Source organism: Ammospiza nelsoni, chromosome 16, assembly GCF_027579445.1.
Source record: "Ammospiza nelsoni isolate bAmmNel1 chromosome 16, bAmmNel1.pri, whole genome shotgun sequence".
NCBI classification, from domain to species: Eukaryota; Metazoa; Chordata; class Aves; order Passeriformes; family Passerellidae; genus Ammospiza; species Ammospiza nelsoni.
In genome coordinates, this window is record NC_080648.1 from 14,639,604 (window position 1) to 14,658,225 (window position 18,622).

The 18,622-nt window shown below is 42.9% G+C and overlaps 1 protein-coding gene across 10 annotated transcripts in view; it reads left to right on the forward strand.

The window, feature by feature from the left end:
• SGCD (sarcoglycan delta) overlaps positions 1-18,622 on the forward strand; it is a 313,783-nt gene that overhangs the window by 232,570 nt on the left and 62,591 nt on the right. For all 10 annotated transcript variants that reach the window (XM_059483993.1, XM_059483991.1, XM_059483992.1 and 7 more), the window contains one exon: positions 17,997-18,084. In XM_059483993.1, the coding sequence (XP_059339976.1) occupies positions 17,997-18,084 (88 nt within the window). The remainder of the gene's footprint in view (positions 1-17,996; positions 18,085-18,622) is intronic.

The following is an 18,622-nucleotide window of genomic DNA, read 5'->3' on the forward strand; positions in this document are numbered from 1 at the left end:
TGTTAAATAATCAACAATCAATCTTTTTAAAGAGCAGTAGTATGATCCAGTGTTGTCTTGGAGGGAAGCGTGGTAGCAGTTCCTGAACCTGATGAATATTGTTAAAATGAAGTGCCAAACTCAGAGCTCAGTAACAGATGAACATCCATACTAATGCTAGAGTGAACTTCTCTGGGTTTTCAGGAGTGCATAATGCAGCTTTAAATATGTGAAGAGTAACAGAAACAAATCTGACAAATAACATAGTAAAGAGCATCCCAGAAATAATCTGACATCTACAATTTTTCATATGCTTAATTAAACAACCTAAGAGTTGTGTACAGTAATAAATAATGGTTTCATATAAACTCCAAAGACTTTTAGATGCTGGTTATTTATAGAAGAATTAATTTATTTTTCTTTATAAACTCAACAAATTTAACTTCAGTATTGTTCTGTGTAGTGGGTGAAGGAGCATTGCTGCTGCCTGGAAGGGGCAGGGAAAAATCACTTTTCCTGTAAGTGGCTGCAGTTCCATGAGCTCTATGCCCTGGGTTTTCCCACTCTTGTGTCTCTGTGGTGCTGCAGAGCTGCACACAGAGCTGGGAAACCCCTGCCAAAATATTTCCAAAATGAGAATTGTGATTATTCTTGAAAGCCTGACTTTGTCACTGGTGCCTCTTCTCTGCTGCATCTTTTGAATCCCAGGAAGTTGGTAATTAAAATTACACACAGACTTGCTTTCCTAGGAACTCTACCTTCTGTTTTAATGATAGTTTTGGATTTCCACTTAAAAGTGGATTTCTTTTTTTCAAATTGATTTGGCTGGAAGGGAGGATCAAGAGTTAGAGAAGAGGAAAAGCCCCCCAATGTCATCCCTGGGGACTGCTGGGTGGGCAGCTCTGAGCTTCTGTAGTTTGTGCCTTAAGGAGCCCTGCTGGGTCCTGCTCCCTTCGTCACCTGAACAGGCAGAGGAGCTGCACTGAGATGCGCTTCTCATCCCAACTGAAATTCCAGATTTTAGCAGAAGGATTGGATGGATGTGGTTTGGATGCAGGGAGAGAAATCACTGACATGAACTGACCTTAAACCTGCTGCCATCCGGTTTCTCTCTGCATCTGGCACCCCTAAGATTTGCTGTCTTTTTCCCTCACCACTCAAGAGTGACCCCCCAAATCCTTTCTGGTTTTATAGAGAGAAGAGGATCTCTGTTCCTGCTGTTTTCCATCCCAGTCCTGTCTCAGTAGTACTGGATTTGTAGTATGGGTTGGGAACCTGTTTTCAGGCATCAGAGCTTGCAAAAAAATGTAACCTTGCCATTTTACAAGCCTAAAGTTTATCTGGAGGTTAATGAGTGGGTGGTAGCAGTGTTTGCACCTTTGTAGCCTTCTTTTAAAGAAAGGAGATGGATGTGTTCCCTTTTCCCAGAGGGTTCAGAGCATCCTGAACTCCCAGCTGAACATATTGCACACTGAGCAGTGTTTTTGCCTTGCATGGAACATGAGCATCTTGCTGCCTTTAATTAAGAAGATAGCTGGACCATGAAGTATTGCCTGTGTAAATAAAAGTGATTTGTACTTAGTCAAGGAGCTACATTAGGAATTCTCACATTTCTTTACTTGCAGATAAATTATGAAGATTATTAAAAATTGGAAGGGTCATCTATAAACCCATCTGTAGCTCAGCTGCACTGTCACTCTCAAAATGTAGCTGTCTTTCTAACTGTTGTAATTTATTGTGGACTATCGTGTGAACCATCTGCTTGCTTATAAATCAGACCAACTTTGACTGAAAGTTGTACCCAGCAGTAGAAATCGTTAATTTTATGTCCTGGAAAGTAGTGGCAACAGTTTAGGGGACTTCAGTCTTCATTGCCTTAATTGGAATAGAAATTTAAAACTGGAAATTTTCCTGCCTGTGTTGAGATGAGCTGCTAAGAGGCAAGTTGTTTGCAATTTAGAGTTAGTCCAGATTTAGCTTGCTTAGTGCAGTTGGGGTGTTTTGAAGCCTGGCACATCCAGGTCTGTAAGGAACCTGAAAGGGGCAAGACACAGAAGAAGCTGTGTGCATTTTCCATCCAGATAACAACAGAAATAAAATCCTGTGCTGTGATTACACAGGAAAATCCAGTGAATTACTTCTCCCAGGAGCTGTCTGACAACCAATGAGATGATAATCTCAGTTTCAGGAAGCAGAGAAAAACATTGCCATGATAGGATTACGATGGGTTTGCCCTTTCAATGTTCGTTCCAAGTGCATAGATAGGAAAGAAAAATAAACTTAGTTTGCAAATGTTTACACCTGGGCTTTATTTTTCTTACACTGAACACTTTTAAAGAGAAGAATATGGATTTGCCTGAGAACTTTGACTTTGCTTCAGTAAAAGCGCTTGACCTCCTTTAAGCTCTCTTTTAGACTCTGCTATTGATGGGTCTAGGAACAGAGAATTAAATGTGGGCACCAAAATTCCTACCTGGGGGAGCTCCAAGCTCTGCTGTTGCACAGGTATAAGGGATGGCAAAATTCTCTGAACACATTTTGAGATTTTCAAGTCTCTTATTGTATGCAGCTGGTTTCATGTTGAAGGTCTGCTTCTGGTTATTTTTAATCAGCTAAAAAAATAGTTATAAAGAAAAACCCAATACATCAAAGAAAAAAGAGGCAGAGGACTGTGTCTTTTTGTTATTTTCCTTTTTTGGGGATGTTAAAGGTCCCTATCCCACTCAGTATGGCAGGGAGTGTCTCTGAGAGCACCCTCTTTGCTCAGATTGTTGGAGCAAACATGCCCTCATTTGAAGCCATGGAAAATAAGTGGTGACTCCAGTGGAAGGAGGGCTGGGGCTATCACTAACATTTGGCTGGGATTCTGCAGGAGCATCTGTTTGGCCCAAAAAATTCCCAGTTGTGAATTAGGGCTGATAACTGCTGTTCCCTTTACTGGTGTTTAGTAAGTTCTTATCAGAATAAAAGCTAGACCAGCAAGTGCCTAAAATATGTTTCTCTGTCCTTTGCATTCTCCCCAGCCAGTATTTGAATGATAAAAATTTTAAAGGAAGCTTTTAGGGTGATAAATAATTATTTTGCCAATGTACTCATCTCACTATGTTCAGTTCTGGAATAAGAGTGCTGTAATTTAAAAGCACTTCTGTAATGGCTGTATTCTTTGGTGTTATTTGCTCTGCAGGTCTGCCTGCCTCCAAGCTAAAAATACTGACTGCAAAACAATAAACCATGTAGTTGGATTAAACAGTGACATGTGCCCACAGTGGGGCATACCTGCCTTGTAGCCATAAATACATATTTATAAGCAATATAACATACTAATTTGGATAAAAAGAGAATGCAGATGGCAAGATAATTGCAACTTTGTATGAGGCTCAAACTGTGTAGTAGAAATGTAGCTTTTAGATAGATAGCATGAAAGAAGGTTGCAATTTTTTGAGGGAGAAGACAAAATAATTCCTTTTCTTCCTTTGTCAAAGTTCACAGAGGAATAAAAGGACATTGATTTAGTTCCTGGTGATTTGCTCTAGCAAAGTGCTGAAGGGTTTCAGCATGTGGGAATAAGGAAGTGCAGTTTGTGCCATCGCGCTGCCATCGCTCCGCCGTCCCTGCCTGCTGCCACCAGCCCTGCACCACTGCTCCTTAGGGAGTGGGCCTTCAAAGAGAGCGATCCTCTTTTCAGAATCCTCTTTATTGGAGCCTGTCAGAGCTCCTGCTGGCTCTGGAGGTGCTCATCTCCTGGAATTGCCTCTGGGGAAGTTCAGCTCCCACTGTAGCTCCAGGTAGAAAATTCTCCCACCACCCAAGATCAGCTTCTGCAGCACCTCCTCTTCATAACCTGGTGCCCTTTGGCTGAGCTTTGGTTCAGGAGATGAACCAAAAAGAAATGAACAAAAGAACAGATGAACAAAAAGAAGAAGGTTGCTGAGGATGGCACAGCCAAGCTTCTTGCAGCCGTGCCTGTCCTGTGCTCCCTGCAGGGTTTGTTACCCATCCATGGTGGCACCGCTGGGTTACATTCCAGTGCTCTCTGGCTGCAGGTGTCTCTCAGCTGGGTCACTTTGAGTCTTCCTTGCCCCACAGAGGTCAGCAGAGAGGAGAGCTGGCACTCAGCAGGGGATGCAGTGAAAGAACAAGTTGCAAAAAGCATCATTCTGGCAGAAATGCCCTCACCTCATGTACAGATATTTCTGCCATCACCATCCAAAGCAGATTTGAGTCCGTGGACAGCAGTAGGCTGTGAGTGCCCAGTGGGATTTATAAAACTGAAATTCTCTCCAATAATAAATTTTATTCTGAAGCAATGAAATCCAGAGAGCCTACTTGAGTCTGAACCTTGGCTGCCCCAGGGCTCTGGGGGCAGTTAGTGGCTCTGTGATATTTCCAGTGTGCTGAAGAGGTGAAAGTTAAGTAAATTTTACAGCAACTATGAAAATATTTCCCTTTACCTTCATAGTAAAATTGGTGAGAAGTCTTCAGCTTTGAATTTTGCTGGGAATTTTGTAGGCTGGCTATGACAAACAGCATCAGGATTAAATCCTGCTATGCCTGTTCCTGGTTGTTTCTGTAAGGAGCTGGTGTTGTGTGCCCCACATTGAGAGCACAACAGGGAACTGAAGTATCCCACCAGCTTCCAAATCAGAGCATCCCAAAGATGTGCAGGAAAGGAAGCTCTGATGTAAACAAACTTTCAGAAATAACTCCACAAGTTGCATTTCAAAGCAAAATCTCGTGGAGACTGCCTATGGCATTTTAAAGGGGATTTCATTAGATCTTGCTAACTTGTCATAAGATCTCCTAAATGGAAGGGTAATGGCTCATAACATTTGTAAGCTTTTTAATTTCATGCAATATGAGCAGTGTAATCAACACCTACTAAAGCAAATCAGCTGTGCCCAGTGGGTTACCTACCTCAGCTTTTGTCTGTATTTGCATTTTGGGTACACCTCTGAACTAACCCTGGGAACCAGGGGCTTGTGGTTCCCTACCCTGCCATCAGTGGAGGGTTTGTGTTCAGAAAATGTGATGTGATCATTGCAGAAGAGTCTGACCCCATAAGGTGCATAAGCATCTTATACTCAGTGTTTTTCACCTTCTTGTGAGGGAGTTTAGAGTTGATGTGGACAAGTTAACAGCTGTGGAGTTAAACACAGGAGGATGAAGGAGACAGAGAATTTCCCAGATGATATGTCAATGTATTTTGCTTTTTCCCTTTGACAAGTAAAATTTCTCTCTTGAGCTGCTTGTGTGAGGAGAGAGAAACTGTTCAGATCATGAGTTTGTTTTGCTGCTCTGGTCCCATTCCCACCTCCTCTTCATTCTAAACTTCTGCAGCTGGACCCTGTGGCAGCAAAAATGAGTGATGGGCATCCCAGCTCCAAGTGAGCTCTGTGGGCTCTCAGCTTTTGCACTGAATTTTTGCCTCAATCCCAGAAATTGTTTCTATTTCAGCTGTGAAAAGGAGGACAGTGGGGCACAGGGAACATGAGGAACTCTAGGGGCTGCATTTCTCTCTCTGAAGTGCAAAGGCTTTGAGTTTAAGGGTTTACCATGTCTAGACATTGCTGCTGACAATCAGGATCCTGGCTGCTTTGTAGAGGCTGAAATACAAAAACAACTTCTTAATACTAAAAATGAAAAAGAAATAAAACTTGATGCAGTATGGTAGAGGGAAGGTACAGGAAAGATACAGGAAAATAGAAATACTGAAAGACAAATAGGAAGATCCAATTATAAAGAAAAATGACGTTTTCCTCATTTTCAAGAAGCCTGAAGAGCAGATCTTTGTATCTTTTTACCACAGGACAGCAAACATTTCTGCAGCTCTTCTGCTGATCAAAACTATTTGGGCAGTAAAGTTCTGTATTTTGTAAGGCAAGAGTTGACAGACAAGCTGTGCTGTCATTAGGAAGTGCAGGCACACAGAGCTGGTTTTACAGACAGCTCAGCTCCTGGGTTCTTTGATGTATGACAGGAAAGCAAAGTCAGATTTTCCAGGTTTCGTTTACCAGTTACCATACCTCTTTGTTTTATTTCTAAATAACAGATGTATTTGGAGAAGAAAGAATGCAGGTAAAAACAAGAATTAATTTAAATTTGCTCCTTTACTTTTAGGACAAATTTGCTGATGGTCTTGGGAAAACTAGCGTGCTGCTCTTGAAAGATAAAGTACCATTTCTTTGGCTTTTAAGATCTTCCTGGTTAGAACATGTTTCCTATAAATGCACATGCAGTAAAAACTTGTTCATGTTGGGGGGTGGTGAAAGAAAGCAGTTTCCATGATGCCTCGTTTTTTTTGGTTTTGTTGTTTCTTTTTTCCTTGATTTACTCCAGGTTTTCAGTATAAAACGTTACATGTCCATTGATTTCCTCCTGATGTGCTGTGATTCTGAGTCCCATGGGATTTTAGGGCTGCTTCCAGCCTGGCCTTAAAATGTTCTGAGGCAGGTTGTACCAAGTACTAGCAGGAGTCTGCTCTTGTTTTCACTCTGAAACAGAATAACCCATGGAACAAAAGGAAAACTGAAAGTGCTTCAGCTCCCAGAATTTCTTCCTTGTTCATCTATCAAGCATAACCATCCTTACATAAAACTGTGGGAGATTCCTCACTTTCAATCCTTAATTTTTTCATGGGTAGAGCTAAAGCCTCCTTGGCTTTTGCCTTTTCACCTCTGAGGTTCCCCAGGGAACATCCAGTGCTGCTGTCATCCCACTTTCCCCAGGAATATCCCTTCTAAGGACAGAGGCACATCCTCCTTTGGAGAACTCTTCTTTATGGTCTACAAGGGAAGGATTTTTTTAAAGTTTATTTCAAATTCAGCAGTGATTCGTAAATCACTGTTCATGAAAATGTTGAGGAAATGCCAAGATTTTCACGGTATTATAGTTGGGGCAGGTTACTTAGTTGGATTCTTGATTAGTAATCTAAACCTAGGCACTAAAAATTGCTTTTATGACCTAGGCTTTTTATTTACTCTTTCTTTCCAGCTGCAGCTTGATATTCTGCTTCTAGTTCCTTCTTCTCCTTGAGCAAAATATTGTGTGATTCCAGTGCTTCTCTCTTGATTTAGACAAGGGCCTGATTTGTGGTGGGACATCCAGTGAAGTGGTGAACATCTGAGTCCTGATTCAGTGCTAAAAAAACAGCAGCAGCTGCAGAAGCTGGAATGGGTGGTTGCTGATTTGGGGAGAAGGTTTGCTGTTCTCTGAATCATCCTTGTTGCTCTTCACAGAGCCTGGGAATTCTTTTTGATGTGCCAGTGCAAACTGAGCCTTCTTGGATGTCATCTGACAGGACCGCAGCCCAGGGCTGCACAGCTGAAGAGTCAGATGTGGTTTTTGCCAAAGAGAAGCTTTGTAAGACATCAATATTTAAAATCAGAAAAACAAATAAACTGAAGGCAGTGGGTTGATTGAGGGGAAAAGAGAGGTCACTGTCTGACAGATCAGGCATTCCTCTCCAGAAAGGATTTCAGTTTTTCAGCCAAAAGCCTTTGTCTTTCTTTTGATTAGGGTGATTGGTAAAAGTGTGAACAGTTCATTGTTTATCCTAAAATCCTGGTTTTTCTAGGTGTATTTTGCAGGTTAGGAGTGGCCGCATCTTTTATGACCTTAGAGCAGCTGGCATTTCCCCGCAGGCAGAATCACTGTTGTGTCCTACATGCAGGTGAAGCCAAATAATCCATAATCCAAACACACAAATTGCTGTGAGAGATCAGGAGTACCTGCTCAGCTGAAGCTGATTTAGGGTCTTGGTGTCCATGGTTAGAAGGCAGAAGTGAGTTGATGAGTTTCTTCTCCTGCTTTCCATGTTGGATGTTCAGAGCCTGTATCCTCCATCCCTCAGTCTTTAAATGAAATAAAGGCCACACAGGGCAGTGGCATGCATGTTGTCACAGCTGGCTTGAGAAGCACCTTTGATGGCATGTCTGCTGCTGCTTGGAGCTATAATATTTTATCTGTATTCTGCTACCTAATGAAAACCCCAGCTCCTCCTGCAAACTGACTTTTGCTCTTTGTTTTCTGAAGATCCCAACTGTTATTTATAAATGATGAGCCTTGATGTTGGTACCAAGTTGGGGGAGCAGGAGGCTTTTAGTTTCTCTCTGCAGCATTATCTGCGATGCAGCATGCTGGGAGGGGCAGCTTAGGTGAAGCAGAAGAAACAGGAGCACACAGGCAGGACCCTTCCTGTGCCCTTTGCTGTAGGAGCCACTGGCTGGGTGCCTTCACTGATCAGTTCTGTTCCTCCAAAGTTTGGGAAGGACTTCAGGAATAAAAACACCAGCAGAAAAATACCTTTGCAAAGCAGGAGATGTCAGGTTGAGCCACCCTGCTGATTGCCCAAAGAGTAATTGGGGTCCTTGGCTCTGATATTCCTCCCTGGGCTCTGTTTTCCCTTCACACATCCCATTCTCTTTGGCTGCTTTTGCCTTTACTCACCATTTCCCCAGACAACTTTCCTGTCTTCTTCCAGGCATGGAAAAAGCATCTGCTGCTTTTTCTGCCAGCCTGACATCTCTTGAAATCCCACTCCCCAGTGGAGCTGGTTAGGGATGTGTGTTCCTGTAGCACAGCAATAGCCTGTGCTCCCTCCTCTCCTCACCCCTGAGCAGATTCTCAGGAGTGTCTGTTGACTGGCAGCCACAAGATCCATCCAAATCCCAGCACAAACATCCTGCTCCTGCACCTGTGCTGCTGATCACACCTGTGCTGCTGTGCTCTCGCTGTGGGTGCATGCGTGCACTGTGGCAATGATTTAGCATCCTGATTTAGGATCTTCCCTTCAGACCAGCCTAATTCCACATCTCATCTGCATCTGTCATTTTACCTGTCCAAGTGCCCTCTCACCTCAGCTCTTGGATTTTCAGCCTCTCCAAGGCAGTGAAGTTTGCAGTTCTGCCCCTCTGAGACAGTTCCTGTCTGACATTAACTCACACTCAAACTGCTCCAGCTCTGCAGCTCAGAGCTTGGCCCCTCTCTTTATCCTGGGGAGGAAGACTCTGGTCTTGTAGACTCACACAGCATCCTTAAAGGCAGCTATTGTTCGTTTCAGCAGAGGAAACAATGTGCCTGAACTTCAGCAATTCAAAACCAGTTTGTGCTGATGTTTCTGTGACCCCATAACCCTGTATCATAATTAAAGCAGATAAATCACTTCGGTATCAGAGGTACACTCATAGGCCCAGCCTTCCTTTCCTGCCCTTCCCCTACAGGGTTAACTGAGCATATTTCTACAATAAATATTCCCACAACAAGGCCTAAATATGGTTTTCATCAATCATTTTATAGCTGCTTCCAACCTGTCACACAGAGTAGGCATTTACAGCAGCTCAGGAAAAAAAAATGCAGAAAAACCGCAAATAAAAGAATTGAAATAGAAAAGCTGAATTTTCCAGCAGGAATGGTCAGATAATCTTTGTGTCTTGTGCAGTGGCAAGTGGACAGTCTCCAATGAATAAATAATTGCAGATCCAGGAAATGAGATTATTACTCCCATGAAGCAGTTGAAAAGGAGAGTTCCCTGTGCCCTTCAGACATATTTTCTGAAGCACAATCCTGAATTTACCTGTGGAGCACAGCAAACCTGAACAATGGGGCTCATAAATAAGAGCTTTTTAATTGTGACAGGAGCCCAGAAACTGAAACACTTTTATTGCAGGAACATGTCTGGGCTGCACCTTGTCATTTCACAGGCCAGATGCATGGGAGAGAACTCCAATGGGTAATCACACAAGTGAGGAGGGCTGCCTGCATCTTGCTTCCCAGCCCCTCACCATGCTGTAATTTAGTTGCTTTTGCAGTGTAATTGCTTTCTCTGCAGGGTTCCTTCCTATTGATTCTGCTTGTGTGGATCTAAATGGTTTGCAGGTTGTAACTAGACTCAGGTTGGTCTGCACCTCCACTGCTCTGTGCTAGGCAGCTCACGTGGCACTTCTGAGAGACTTCAAAGCTGCCCAGATAGCATCACTCCCTGGCCTGCACCTATATATTTGATTGGAAGAGAGGGGCTGGATCAGATAAGTTCAGAACATCAATAAATACATGCATTTTGTTTGGTGACACTTGTTCAATTTGAGTCTTTTTCCCAGGAAGCAGCTTGTGTTGTGTCATTTTTTCGGCGCGCTGTGTAAATGCTCTGCATCTGCAACTGTCAAGGCTGGTGCCATCCCCTAGCAGCACCATCTGCTCGCTCACAGAGTGCTTTTTGCACAGATAAAAAATGTGAGGTGTTACTCATAATTAGGCAAATCACATGCTGTGATCTGTGATTGATTTGGTTCCTGTTGCTGGTTACCTCGCATATGTCTGTGTGTCCATAAGTATTGTCTACATACCAGCATATGGATGCAGATGAATCACAAATCCTTTTTTCCCCAATCCAGACAGATGGAAATGTTTTCCCTTCCTCTTATTAGCAGCAGCTGAATTTCAGTCACACCAGGGGCCTCTGCTAGGAGCTTTGCTGTGTTTCGTGCTGCGCACGCACCCGTAAGTTGGCATGGCCATTTATAATCTAATACAAGAAGCAAGCCATCCATGACATGCAGCAAAGGAAAGCTGTAATTTCAAAGCAGTGTTCAGAGGTATCCACCTTATTAGCCTTCCTGGAGAAAAATATCTGGATATATAACTTGGCATTACGCAGTGCAGTAACAGAATGCCTAAAAGGATGTGTGAGCATTGCAGAGCCCCAGTGTCTCTGCTGAATCTGATTTCTGGGAAATACTGCTGTGCTTTTCTTAGTAATAACAGTATGTGCTCTTAAACATGTGTTCTGTAAACCTCATTCACTGAGATCTTAATTGTTTCTGGTTGTAGTATGGTCCAAGTAGTGTTGGTGGTAAGGGAAAGTAAGAAATTAGTAGTTCTGTATAATTTTGATAGTGTCTTCCAATATCTTTTATAGGTATTGAAGTATGATTTACTGGCAGTTTTAAAAGATGTTTAAGGCAGGCAGTAGGGACACCAGAAAGGCCATAAAAATGAAAACACACGAACAGAGGTCTGCAAGCTTGACTGGAGTAAAAGTTACAAGCAGTGGAGTAGCTGTAGTGTTGGATGATTTAGAATATTTTTGAGCCTCAGCAGAACTCTCTTCTTTTCTCTCCCTCTCTCCTGTGCCTACCTACAGTGTGTTTACTTCAGCAGGAGATCTGTCACCACTGGACTCTGATCAGCCCAAGGCAGAAAATAGGATATAACTTAGCACAAATCCACAGTCCTGCTGCTCCACCACCTCCTTGCAGACAAGGATCAGATTGGAGCAGCAGCAGGTGCAGCAGCTTGGCTTTTCTGCACAGGAATTCAAGGAAATTGAAATGTTTAGAGAATACTTGGTTGATTTTATGCTGGAGGGGCTGAGCACTGTGCTGAGAACCCAGGTCTGCTGTTGACCTGTTTTAGAGCATTGGTTTGAGCCTGGATTTGTTTGTGCAAGGGAGAGCTGTTCCCCAGGGATGCTGAGTTAATCATCAGCACACGTTTGATTGACTCTGGTGTGTCTCCTTTGGGTGAGCTCTCAGTGCAGGGAAGAGCTTGAAGCATTTTCAGAGTTAGCTGGTTGTTTCACAACTTGTGCTTCTCTCTTCATTTCATTTCTCTGCCTTACCAGAGGGCTCCTGGAGCTGAGCTTGCTTCAATCATCAGACGTTTTTCCAAAGCCAGTAATGATCCCTTCAGTCCTACTACAGAGAAGGTTTTGTGGATGTGCAGCAGCCTTCAGGTGTTACAAAAACCTGATGTTTGTAAAGCAGATCAGATGCTTCAAACCCAGATTTCCCACCCCTGTGGATACTGAAGAGAACCTCCAGCATGCACAGTTGCATTTTATTTTCATGTGTATGTCTGTTGGTTTCATCAAGTCACCTGTGGTTTTCCTTACATTATAAGTCAGCGAAGTAAAAAAGAAAGAAGAGCAGCAATGAAGTCAAGGCAGGTGAAATGCCTTGGAATTTTTTCAGTGTTGTTTTTTAATATCAGCAGACATGGTGTAATTTAATTTTCAGAAGAGTCTCAGCTGCAAAGTAGCTGATTAGGCATCTTGAAGAAGCAGCCAATCTCTCAAAACGCTCTGTTCATGAGATTATTACAGGTATTCTTCTAAAGAGAAAAACCCCTAGATTGCCAGAAATAAATCACTTTGAAGGATCCAAACCCCTTTGGGTAGCCTTCCAGAAGCAGAACCCAGTCATTTAGATCTCATATCACAGACCTGCCTTCTCTGCACTTCAAAAAGAAGAGTCGAAGATAATTGCTTTAATGGAGCAGAAGGAAATTTATCTTTTGTTTCTATTGTTACTAAAAGAACTTCAGGAAGTGCCATGAAAGAGAGGGGTTTGTGGCATTGGACCTGCACTATCTGTGCCGTTAGAATATGTCACACTGGGTGGGACCACAGTATTTTCTGAGCTTCATGGTACTGTAAAACATATTCTGTGAAGGTGACTGAACTTTGTATAGAAAACAGAACTTGAATTTTTTTTTTTTTATTTAAGCATTTGAGCTCTTGATAAAACGTCAGAAGTTGTAGCACAGCACACCAAGCTCATGATGCTTCATTTATGTTTTTGAGTGTAGGTCAGAGCTGTGCCAGCTTACATGACCTCGGCACATTCCACTTGTGATAAAGTTTGTTTCCTGGAAGAAGAAGATGCAAACTACATTTTGTTACATCTCCACTGAACCTACTGCCTGCTTCCTAAAAATCACCATCTTCAGACACACATCTAGCACATACTTGGCCATTTTAAAACGTTTGTTTTAATCTGTTTGTTACCAATTCTGTTCACAGTTTGCTTTCATTCTGCTGTAAAAAGCTTACGCTGTCAAATCAGAAGTTTTACTAAGAAAGGGATTTAGTAACATGAACATTATTATGTTCAGCTGTTTGAAGGACAAAATCAAGATGAAAAGAGACTCAGTGGTTAAACAACAAAAAGTATGTTTAAATCATATTAAGGGCTATTTTCAATCTTATCACCTAAGGATTTAGCTACATGCCTTAAATTTTTATGCCAGGAAGCTTCTGGGGAAAATCCTATTCCTGCAGTGGGGATCTAGACCAGAAAAAGGAGGAAGAGCTTTTGACACAGAAGCAGTAATGGTTGGTTTGCAAGTTTAGCATGAAGTCTGGATTTTCTGCTGGTATGGATGAAGGCCAGGCTGCTGTTCCAAGCAGGACCTTAGGGATGGGGTTCAGTAGATGCTCCCCATTTTTTTTCTTCACCGGCAAAGGTAGATGTTGTCCAGTGCTCCCAGTTTGCTCTTCAGGAGGTGCATGGTGTCTGCACAATGTTCTGTGAGCTTTGCTGGTGCTCATGGTGGTACCAGTTCCCTGATCCTGCAGCATCTCTCAGTTCTGAAGGGGTTTTACTCAATCTCCTCCTAACTCTCTATTTTAAGGGGGCAATTCTGAATGTTTCCAGCATCATATACTCTCCAAAGGAATTTCTGTTCCCAAGGCAGGAGGAAGTGCACCCTTGGGGACAGGTCCTGGTTTTATTGACTGCTCACAGTGTGTTCTGGAGACCTCTGTGGTTCAGAAACTCCAAACCTCAGTGACGTTTTCCTGGTGCTTCCCTTTGAAAGAGGAGCAAGTGGTTTGGGAGCATGCAGATCTGGGTTAGAAGGACTCATTTAAGCATGTCTGTGTCAGCTCACCAAAAGTGACAGAGTGAGGGTCACCAGGTCAGCTTTCCTGATGGGTCAGGGGCCATGCCTGATACCTGCACTAATGAGTGAGCTGCACAACATGGGGTGTCCTCAGCACTGCTCTGGGCCTGGCCACACAAATTGAAACTGCAGAAGTCTCTTTGTGGCTTTTCATTAGAGGTTTGCCATTCCTGATGAAGAACATTTCAGGCGCCCTAAAATTACTGCTGTGTCTTTCAGTTACTGGGCAATGAATTCTTGCTGCTCCAAACCAGAAAAAACCGAGGTGCAGCTCTGAGCTGTCCCTACCAGTGGAAAATGCAGTGCAGGAAATTGCTGTTATTGCTGTTATCTCATTTAGCTGCTGGTTGGATTTGAAGAAAGGAATATATTTATTACCCACACAGAACAGCACCCAGGGGTGCAGGCAGGTGAGTGCTGCCTGTGGCTGTGGGCCAGAAGCAGGAGAGCTTTTGCTGGCTGCTTGCCTTACAGAAAACAAGATTTTGCCCTCTGACATTCCAGCTGAGCACTGAGCAGTGTTTGCTTCCTGTAATGTCACTGAGAGGTGGGGTTGAGCAGGAAAATGGTCCTCTTAGTGACTTCTCCATAGACTGCTCCTTGCCAGCCTAGATTATGCTTTAAGATTTTATTTTTACCATTATTTTGTCAAGCCTGCAGGAAATTCACCATTTCCATTATTTCCACAAGCTTCACTTGGCACTTACTGTGTGAAGTCTGTGAATCCATAGGATCAGATCAAAGCTGTTCCTTTTGACCATCTGAACTACAAACACGCCAACTGTGAGGCATTATTTTTAAATTGCCTGTAAAAATTTAAAAGGATTTCCAAATATTTTTAATAATTCCCTAAAACAGTCTAAGGACATCTGTTAAAGTACTGAATTTCCCAGAAGACAGCAGTAGTTGGGATTGCTTCAGCTGCAAATTAAGGTTGTCAGTCAAAGGGCTTTTTCTGTTTCAGTCTTTGATCTGGGAGTTTTTAGCATCTCTTCCAAAGTGAGCCAAAGAAAGACAGCTAGTGAGCTGTTCTGGCTTGTTTTGCCATGTGTTTAACCTAGCAAACAGTCAGTTGATACCTTTTGTGAAGTTTTCTGTATTTTACTGGATACCTCTGCTTGGTGAGGAACCAAGCTATGCAGTTTTGACATATTTTTGCACTTTTCATATTCTTTTTTTTGCAGCATGTGTCCAATGTTTTAATATATTGAGTAGCTGTGGCAAATGCTGTTGTGTGTCTGCACACATTTGAATTATTTTAAGGCACTGTCTCTGCTAATGAGCTGGAGTAAGAGGCAGAATGATGTATTTACTCTCCAGGATTTCCTGCAGAGATGAATTGTAGGTTCATGGTGAGCTGAAAGGACGTGACCAGCCCAAAGAGTCTTTAAAAGATGTTCTTGTTTATTGCATGCTGATATTCCAACTCCAGCTCCATCAAGGGCTATGACAGTTTATGAAAATATTACTTCTCTCCATAACTGTTTTATTGTGGTGCTGATGCCATACTGATCTAGATTTCCACCTGCTCATATGCATCAGAATACTTCATTTTGTGTCATGGTAACATGAAAGTGTAAGAGAAGGGGAAGGCTTTGTCTTTTCAGTTGTAAATCCTAACTGGCTTTTACAGCTTTCATTATTTTGTTCTGTGTGATTGAAAGAAGCTGGCATCATCACCAAGCTTGCAACAGAGGAAACTTTTTTTTTAATGTTCAGTGTTTAAAAGATGTCAATGTTATTTCCTTTGTAAACAGAAGATGATGGATAGAAAATCTGCCAAATTTTCAGCAAAAGGGAGTAATTTCTTCAGTTCTTTTTCATTCGTTAATGGAAAAAGAATGATGGAAATGAGAGCAGGCATTGCATTAAGTGCTTCCAATGTTCTTTCCCTGCAGACCAATAAAAACATAACTCCTCCATTAGGGAAATTTAGTTTTTTGAAGGCTGTGTGAATTTGAGTTCTGAATGAGTGAATGAGATGACTAGGCTGGAGTAAACATTTCCAGGTCTGATTATGTATTTTAAGCCTTTTCTAGATGGATACCAGCTCTTTCCTTGTCTTGTAGGTCTTCTTCAGAGCAACTCTTTCTGGGGCTTTTTACATTGGCTTATCTTGTAGTTCCTCTGTAGTGCAATCTCACATTACACAGAGAGCAACAGAGTTTTCAAAGTCATGGGAATTGAACTATTTTTCTTGCCTGACTGTGAACTAGAGTTCGTGGCTTTTTCAAAACACTCCAGCTGCTTCAAAATTCCATAAGCAAAATTCAAACAGTAAAAGTCAAAAAAAAAAAAAACCACTTTTCTGTGCTTCCTATGGCGTGTACATACTTCTGTATGTAGTTATAGTCTCACCCATAACTGTACATTATGCAGATTGTAGCTGTCTACCTTTAAAAATACTCTTTATGTGTAAGTGGGAAATGGATATGCAGCAGTGAACTGCTGTTCCTGGGTGTGCTCAAATCAGGTCCCTGAGCAGGGGGGATCCAAGTGAAGCCATCTTTTCTTTCTTAGCTGTTAACCATGAAATAGTAATAAATAATCAGCATTCATTTCTAGAAGCTCTAGAAGATAACAAAAATTAGAGAAAAGGAGAATCATTACAAGTCATTAGAACTGATCCTTACTTATAAATTATTAATCATAATTCAGTTTTGTATACAATGATGCTTAAGGTGTCAGACACATTGAAGAAGTATAGAAGGATGATTTGTCCTCATTTAGTGTAGGAGGGGACAGAGGCACCAAGAGCTTCTGAAACTGGTCCAAGATCTGGAAATGATTAAGTGAAATTCATTTTTTCATTATTATTTTTATTTAGTTGTAAATAGTCTTGATGTAGCCAAAATGTTCTAGTTATAATTGATCAAACAAACCCCATTCTGCTCTTTATTGTTGAAGGGTTGCCCATGGGAACATGCTACAAAAACAGTGAAGGCAGCAAATGTAATTAGTGTGAATATTTGGTCATGTGAGGTTGGTTTTATTTTATTTTTTTGAGGTCTGTTTTCTGAAAACACTGCTGGGAATTGTTTGTTCATCACTAGAGTGTTCCCTGAAGGCCCAGTCCACTACAGGACTCCCAGGAATAATTTCTGTGTTCCTATTATATTTTATATGCAGACAACTTAATCCTTCTGCCATGATCCAGAAAAAATGGCATCTATGAAATTATTGTGTTTATTACAAATCCAGGAGGCAAGGAAAACATGTCTGACCCACAGGATTCTCTGTCCCCACCCTGATTATTCATTCCTAATGGAAAAAGTTTGAAATGCTGGAAAAAACACATTGGGCATAAAAATGTTCAACTTCTTGCTGATTTTAAGTTGAAATTTTTTCAACTTCTTGCTATTTTATCTCCTCTGTGTCTCAGTTAATTGATGAATCTGATCAGCTGCGTGCTTTAGGTGTTATAAAGGGATGCTGGTGGTGAATCTCCACCTCTCTCATGGGATTTGTGGCTGATTTGATTTGGGGTCAGCCCATGCTGGTGCTGTGGGTGGCTGGTAGCCCCTGAGGAGCCAGCTGTGCCCAGCTGTGCAGGCTGGGGCTGCCTGTGGAGAACACGAGTTCCCGGGTGCCTGGGCTGTGTTTGCGCACGGGAGCAGCCAGATGGTTGGAGCTGTGGGTTTGCTTTGGCTTCACTCTGAGCAGAAGTACCTGAGATGGATGTTGCCAGGTCGCTGCGTGGCTCCTGTGTGCTGCCAGCTGCTCTGGCTCTTCTCTCTCAGGTGTGTTTAAAGCATTACAATGAGAAATTGGTGGAACTCTCTGTGCTTGAGCGGGAAGTGGGGAAGAGTTTGTGTCTTGTGTTCTGCAGACCCCATGGGATGGGTCTGGTCACAGGCTGGCATCCCAGCCACAGTGTGGTGGGGAAATGTGCCAGGTGCTTCACAAGTGCTTTGAGGTCTAAGGCACTCTCCACACGTATATCACATTTTCTCCTCCCCAGCCCTTGGGCACGGCTCTCTCATGTGGTGGGCACACATTGTCGCCCACGGGAGTCATCAGAAGCTGTAATTTTGCAGATTTGCCTCTGAAATGCACTGCTGCAGTCCACCACCCTCCTGAAACACCTTTGGGAGCTTAGCTCAGGTCCCATATCACCTTTTAAAATTACAGGGTGGTTGGTAGAGTCAATCACCCCTAAAGCAAGGCACTGCCTGGGCCAGACAGGGCTGTGGTGTCCACTCTGGGCTTATCCTGGGCAGGAGGAGTTCCTGCAGGGTGGATGCACCCCAGGCTCGGGGTCAGTGCTGGGCACAGCTCCAGCTGCCTCACCCGGGCTGCCATCCCCATCTCACACCCTTGGTCTCGTGGTCTTGTTCCAGGGCAACCCCCTGTACTTCCAGTCCGCCAGGAACGTGACCGTGAACATCCTCAACGAGAACACAAAGGTCCTCACTCGCCTTGTAACAGGTAAGGAGGGGGAAAGGCTCCTCGGAGGGATGAAAGTGGTGTTTGGGGATGCTCTGCTGGCTTCAGCACACAGAGGGGAGCCTGGGTGTCTAGTGGAGTAGAAATGAAAACTTCGCTGCATTCTGTAGAAACAAAGGCAGGGACAGGAAAGCTGTGCTGGGGAGGCACCTGGCTGGGGCTGTCTGACAACAAAACAAACCATCATTTTCATCTGAAAGCCAGCCCAGAGTTAGAAATATTTGTTGTATGACATCAGGGTCAAGAAGAACATACACCAGGCTGACATTTCTGTTCTAACAAGAGCAGATTTTTCTGAAGACATTTATAACTTGCCTGAAATCTTGGGAACACTGGAGCCCAACCGTGGCAACAGTTTGCAATTTAAAGTCCTCCTGCTGATGAAGAACTCCCTTTGCACCCAAACAAGAGTGTGTTGGGTGGGGAAATGGGTGTTTTGTAAATCCCCAGTGCACAGCAGCCTTTGAATGAATGAATAATTTGGGTTGAAATGTCTAATGCATTATATAATGAATATGGC